The 7367-nt window shown below is 36.3% G+C and overlaps 1 protein-coding gene across 1 annotated transcript in view; it reads right to left on the bottom strand.

Annotated features, from left to right (window-relative positions):
• LOC106469874 (peroxidase-like) overlaps positions 1–3569 on the bottom strand; it is a 37271-nt gene extending 33702 nt beyond the window's left edge. The window contains exons 1-2 of the mRNA XM_022398453.1: positions 3094–3569; positions 976–1161 (exon numbers count right to left, since the gene is read on the bottom strand). Coding sequence (XP_022254161.1) covers positions 976–1161; positions 3094–3569 — 662 coding nt within the window. The remainder of the gene's footprint in view (positions 1–975; positions 1162–3093) is intronic.
• Between the last annotated feature and the right edge of the window lie 3798 nt (positions 3570–7367).

The following is a 7367-nucleotide window of genomic DNA, read 5'->3' as shown; positions in this document are numbered from 1 at the left end:
CATTCACTTCAGAAAAATTACTAAAAACTGCTTTAAGACGTTGCATTTACTTCAGAAAAATGACCAAAAACTGCTTTAAAATGTAGCATTCACTTCAGAAAAATTAATAAAAACTGTTTTAAGACGTTGCATTCACTTCAGAGAAAATGATAAAAAATTGTTGTTTAGCTTAAATTCCAAAACTTTCATAACGTTCTGACTCTCAATCCTGTCTGTTATGGCCAAGAGCTTATTGTTCAAGTTCTAATAGCCTTTTTACTCTGGTAGTTAAGGTTAACTCGTTTTATTGTCTTAGTGCATATAACTGTGTAAGCTAAGTTAGTTTTTTTATCACTGCAAAACTTTCTGTAGTGTTTTGATGCTATTTGTGGTCAAGGCAACAATGGTAAGATTTACAAAGATACACTACAGGAGGTTTCTACCTAGCAACAGGAACCAATGTTAGTATTCACAAAGATGTATGTATCATTGTAAATACTAACATTGTTTCCTGTTGCTAGGTGAACCTTCTGTAGTGTATCTTTGTGAATACTAACATTGTTTCCTGTTGCTAGGTGTAAAACTCCTGTAGTGTATCATTGTGAATACTAACAGTTTCCTGTTGCTAGGTGGAAAATTCCTGTAGTGTATCATTGTGAATATTAACATTGATTCCTGTTGCTAGGTGAACCTCCTGTAGCTACAGGAGGTTTACACCTAGCAACAGGAAACAATGATAATATCCACAAAGATACACTACAGGATGTTTCCCACTAACAACAGGAACAAATGGTGTCTTTCACAAAAGATTTACTGCATGAGGTTTCATGTAGCAACACCTCCAATTTTTGTTTTTATAATATTCCTGGATTCGAACCCGCAAATGTCGAGTCGAGCACCCTAACCACCAGGCCATGTAAAGGTACCAAACAGTGATCTGATTTATTCGGTAGTTTGTGGATGAAGACAATAGATTTCTCTCAACTACATACTTACTTGGGAACGAAGTTAGCTATGTACTGCAACCCTTCATTGCCTGCAGCATTTGGTCCAATCTTTGAAGAACGAACACTGAAAGCACAGTCAGGCTCGAGGAGTGGGTTCAAGGGTGCTTGTCTCTGGGTGGGAAATATTATCCCGGGCTGTCCGACCGTCAGCAAGGACGTTACTAACACAAAAGATCTAAATGCACAAAACGAAATAAACCAAATTATCTATATGTTAGATTAAACAGAAGGAGATCAAGAAATTCTGGTAAATATGCCAAGAGTCATAATTAGTCGTAGTATAATAATGTTCACTTATACTTTACCAGAATTAGTCCTAGTATAATAACGTTCACTTACACTTTACTAGAAGTTGTTGTAGTATAACAACGTTCACTTACACTTTACCAGAATTAGTCGTAGTGTAATAACAAAATCGTATGCATTTTTCTCTGAGGACAGAGCTACCAACAATATATTTAAACGACACGACATGCTAGTTTCTCTAGTTGAACATAACTATAATACGGTTAAGTTCATCCATTATGTAATACCTGTAATTTAATTGTTGCACGTGAAGCATTAGAAATCAACACCGACAACTTACAACAGAACTGAAGCGGTTTCTGTGAGTGAAAAATGACCCAACAAAATCAGTACAACAAAAAAGGGCGATTTTCATCACGTGGGTGCGCGGATTCCTCTTTTTCGTTATGGAGTTTTCAATCGTCATAAAGGTGCATTAATATTTTTGAACAAAATAACAAAATTATTAATATATCAAACCTTAAATCGTGCCAAACAATGAGATTTTTAACGTTATATAAAACAAGATAAACATAAACAAACTTTGATGTTTCTCCAGCAGTCATCAAAGTATTGATGCCCAATACTCAGAACAAAGTATTTTATCCCCAAAATTAAATGTTCAGTCAACACTTAGGATGACCATTCGACTTTTAAAGATGGGCGTGATACGTCTAGGTTCTGATGTTTACCACCTAGACAAAGTATTTAACCCAACATCAAATGTTCAGTCAACACTTGGGATGGCTATTCGACTTTTAAGGATAAAAGGGGTTAAACACATTGTCTAGGTGGTTAACATCAGGTCCTGGACGTATCACTTTAAAAGTCGAATAGCCATCCCAAGTGTTGATTGAACATTTAATGTTGGTGAGCGTTATACGTCTAGGACCTGATGTTTACCAGCTAAACAATGTGTTTAACCCCAACATTAAATGTTCAATCAACACTTGGGATGGCTATTCGACTTTTAAAGATGAGCATTATACGTCTAGGACCTGATGTTTACCACCTAGACAAAGTATTTAATCCCAACATTAAATGTTCAATATATATACAGGTACTCACGTCATCCTTTACGAAGTCGTTACAAAAATTATCCTCTGGCTGTCTTTTTCAACTTCTTTTAATACAAGACACAACTAACACATTAATGCCAGAGTTTCGAACCCACAATCGGAACTACAAAGATGTTTGTCTACGTTCTCGTTGTCTATCGTGACTGCCGCTCTTTCTCTCTCTTTCAGACGGAACTCAGAAAAGAGGCCAAGAGAACGCTGGAAGGCAGCATATGGTCGTGATTGGCCAGCGGCCAGTGATTACTGCCTATATAGTCTTTCTCGCATCACGGCTAAGTTTGGGATACTGGCGAAGATGAAGGTCAATATAACGTCAGATGGTTTTGATGAAGTATTCTTAAAGAGGTCGTGTTAAAAGCGGCAAATTAACTGAAAACATTCAGTGGAAGAGATTAAAAGAAATTTGGCCAACTTTATTGATTAATCAAGAAATTCTTCCAGAACACGCTGGGAAATCTACATAGTATTGATGTGAATATTCATTCATTCATTCACCAAGGTATATTTTCACTCATGTGTCCAGGGTTGACGTCATTAGGCTTGAAGTAAAGTTTATGCAGAGGTAACTATTTTCATCCACCATTCGAAGAGCTGGGAGGAGGACTCTATATTTTACACCAAACATATGTAGACCACCCACAAAGCTATGTAACGGTCCTGTCATATCGATAACCATATCTTCAAGCAACTTCGATCAGCTTTAGTGACGCCATTACAGTTGTAACATAATCAATAACAAACACCCCCAAAAAACACTAATGAGCTTTAATGACGCCATTACAGTTGTAACAGAATCAATAACAATACCCACAAGAACTCCAATCAGCTTTAATGACGCCATTACAGTTGTGACAGAATCAATAACAATACCCACAAGAACTCCAATGAGCTTTAATGACGCCATTACAGTTGTAACAGAATCAATAACAATACCCACAAGAACTCCAATGAGCTTTAATGACGCCATTACAGTTGTAACAGAATCAATAACAATACCCACAAGAACTCCAATCAGCTTTAATGACGCCATTACAGTTGTGACAGAAACAATAACAGTACACACAAGAACTCCAATGAGCTTTAATGACGCCATTACAGTTGTAACAGAATCAATAACAATACCCACAATAACTCCAATGAGCTTTAATGATGCCATTACAGTTGTGACAGAATCAGTAACAATACCCACAAGAACTCCAATGAGCTTTAATGACGCCATTACAGTTGTAATAGAAAACAGTGTACATATCTTCAGTGATTATCAAGATTTTCTTTTTTAAACTATAAATATTTCATATTTCACTGTAGAAGACATCTTAAACGTTCTAATCAGTCAGCGTCCTCTACTTCTTAATTAACAATATGCTACTTCCTTTGTAAGTTAAAAAGAATCTGACGACCAATAATAAACTGTTCTCTAATCTACTGTTCAAACAGAAATTTTATTTTCGCAACACCCACTGAATAAAAGTGATTACAATGAAAACCGTGATGGTTTAGATCTCCTTAGATATAAACACCTTACATAAACTCAGCACTATTTTAAAAAGTTAATAATAGAATCTACCCGTTCGCTAGATGGCGGGAAACTGAAGTGTGACAAGCAAGATGCTCTATGTTTCTGATGAGGAAAACAGCAGCAGTTGGTGAGATCCAACCAATGCTTTGATTTTAATTAATAACAGGTAGGCAAACAACGATTTATAAGGAAAAGTTTTATGGATAGTGGAACATTCTACATGTTTCTACGAAACACTGGTCTGTCTTCTTCGCCCCCCAGTGGCACAGCGGTATGTCTGCGGACTTACAACGCTAGAATACGGGTTTCGATACCCGTGGTGGGCAGAGCACAGATAGCCCATTGTGTAGCTTTGTGCTTAATTACAAACAAACAAACCGTCTTCTTCAAGTACGGTCAGTACTAAGAAATACAAGGTTTATATATCGTTACAAAGACAATAGAGATTAAATGTGATGGAAATGGTGTCAGCAGATGACAGGGTATAGGTAAAGGTCAAGTCTGGTCAACTGTATGAATGGTGAATAGATTTTTTACGGTTATCACGGTTTATTGAGAGATCGTTTTCCTTGATGATTTCTTTAGTTTCTAAACAATCTCTTTCTTTTTTAGTTGTGGGTTGGTGTAAGAGAAGAATTTCATCCCAAAGTATTTTGTGACCTGTTTCAAATTGATGATATGTTAAGGCAGATATCTGGAATTCACCTCTACACTATTTTTAAGGAACGTTATTTTTATTCTAAGTAATTCTTTCCATATTCACGTAGGATACTGTATATGCCCTGTTTTTGTTCTATTAATAGGGATTCTTTTGGGTTAGGTAATAAGGTGTTAATTTCATGTGAGGGTTTGAATACAGTTTTTACATCAAATTGTTAAAAAAAAGCTAGTAATTTCGTTAGCAATTTCTGGCACAAAAGGAAATGAAACAAATTTGTGATTTTTATAATTAGTTGACTGCTCTATTTTATCAATTCCTTGTGAAAAAATAAAACAAATCTGTTTGTTTATTGATACCTCGGTTTACTTTTGTAACCATTTCTCACAACACATTCTGCTTCAGTGGAATGTTTATGTTGAACATGAAATAAGGACGAATGTGACTATTAACCTTATAAATAATCTATTTTCATTTCGGTCACATATTTTACTGGCAAGCTTTCAAGATGATTGTTCAAGTAGAGCTTTAAATGGGTGAACTTATTTCCTTCCCCATTTTCACTGAGAAGCGGTGTGAACAAAGAAAGATGACACGATTGTCCAGCCCCACATCACTCTGTCCCAACAGAAGATGTTTGGAATCTTGCCCCTGTAACACACAAAGGTTATCGCCCGCCCTTGAGTTAAAAACCGCATGCTCGGTATAAGAAGATGAGTAGTTGACGTAAGCCTGGTTTTGTGGACCACGTGGTATTGCTTGTCTATGCTCCACGTGTTAGTAAAATTCGAGGCTGAAAAACAATCCCTTTACGGTTTTGATAAGAATAGATTAAGACGCCATTCACAGAACAGTCCTGTTTCAATAATAAGCATCTTGCCAACACACAAAACCGCAGTATGTAATTATCCAAGTTGGGCTAAAAGTATTTAAAATGGGGTCTAGGGATCTCTGGAAATGTTCTTAAATACAAGTTTAAAAGATTTCTGGAAGATATTCTAGATAACCTATACATTGGATTAGGAGGTTTCCAGAACATATCCTTTTTGTGGTCTCTACGTGTTAGGGAATTTCTAGAAAGTCTCCTTTACTAATCTCGACATATCTAAAATATTTCTAGAGAATATCTTACCTAATTTATACAATTTTTATTAACGGATTTTAAAAACATATCCTAAGCTAATATTAGGGAATTTCTAGAATAAAGATTATACACAGTTCAGTGTAACGGCAAGTGAAATTAGAATCACTCTTCGATAAATACATCACATTCACCTTTCTACCAGGATTACTCATGTAAGTTTCAAATAGCTTACCAACGTGTATATAGTGTATGTTCAAATCTTCAAAACATTGTAGATTTTTAAACTTGTTATATAAATTGGTAGAATGGACTCATAGAGCATTAGATTAATTATGCCCCAAAATATTACGCGCCATTGACATGGTGTGATATTTATTTATATTTTCAAATGAGAAAATATCTATGAGTAGTTAATAGCATCTAAACTCATCTTATTCTTGACTCGCAAGCTGAGGTCGCGGTTTCGAGTCCCATCACCTTTCAGGCCGTGGGAATGTTATAATGTGACGATCAATTTTGCTATTTTTTGATAAAACAAATAGTCGAAGAGTTAACAGTGGGTGGTGCTAACTAGCAGCCTTCCCTCTATTATATCACTTCAAAATTAGGGACGATTACGGCAGATAGCTCTCGAAAAGCTTTGCGCGAAATTCGACAAAACAAACAAACATTCTGACATCACCAGCATGAACGCAACCCCCCCCCCCTACATCATGCCGCGAATGGCGAGATAAGCTATATATGTTTCTTACTTGAAATGTCGTATAAGAGCGAGGCAGGAATGAGATAAAGTATTCCATCGATGGAACAAATGAACTCTTTAGCTACGAGCTCGGTCGGTGTGACCGAGTTCGTAACCATAACGTACCCATCAGAGTTTACACACTATATCTCGTAACATTATACACCTGTTTATATTTAATTATATTGTTTTATTGCCCTTAGAACCATGTCTAACTAATAATCCCGTCACACAAGTTGTAAATCACTCAGCTAAAGTGCAGCTCACGTTACCTTATCGAATTACGTAACGCATGAGCTGTTCGCGAGTATAACTGATGAGGAATTTTTATTGTCATTTTTCATTTTTTTACCTTATGTAACCTAATAAGTTTCCTATTTTTAAATTTTAGTTACTTTTATAATAATAAAGAAAGAAAGCACATGAAAAACAAAAAATATTGTACTGGGCTTTAAAACTTTCACAAACCTTCCCGCTCCCTCCCTCGCCCCCAATTCAAGTACTGGTATTAATATGTTCCAATGCTACTGAAAACGTGATTAGTTGGATATAGCAGAAAGTTGGGATAATAACCCACCATAACCCACCATATCCCCTCTCTACCAAAGTTCTTACTACAACACATAACCCACCATATACCCTCTCTACCAACGTTTTTACTACAACACATAACCCACCATATACTCTCTCTACCAACGTTTTTACTACAACATATAACCCACCATATCCCCTCTCTACCAACGTTCTTACTACAACACATAACCCACCATATCTTCTCTCTACCAACGTTCTTACTACAACACATAACCCACCATATCTTCTCTCTACCAACGTTTTTACCACAACACATAACCCACCATATCCCCTCTCTACCAACGTTCTTACTACAACACATAACCCACCATATCTTCTCTCTACCAACGTTTTTACTACAACACATAACCCACCATATCCCCTCTCTACGAACGTTCTTACTACAACACATAACCTACCATATCCCTCTCTACCAACGTT

This window comes from Limulus polyphemus, unplaced genomic scaffold, assembly GCF_000517525.1.
Source record: "Limulus polyphemus unplaced genomic scaffold, Limulus_polyphemus-2.1.2 Scaffold3699, whole genome shotgun sequence".
In the NCBI taxonomy this organism is placed as follows: Eukaryota; Metazoa; Arthropoda; class Merostomata; order Xiphosura; family Limulidae; genus Limulus; species Limulus polyphemus.
This window is presented reverse-complemented; position numbering and strand designations above follow the sequence as displayed.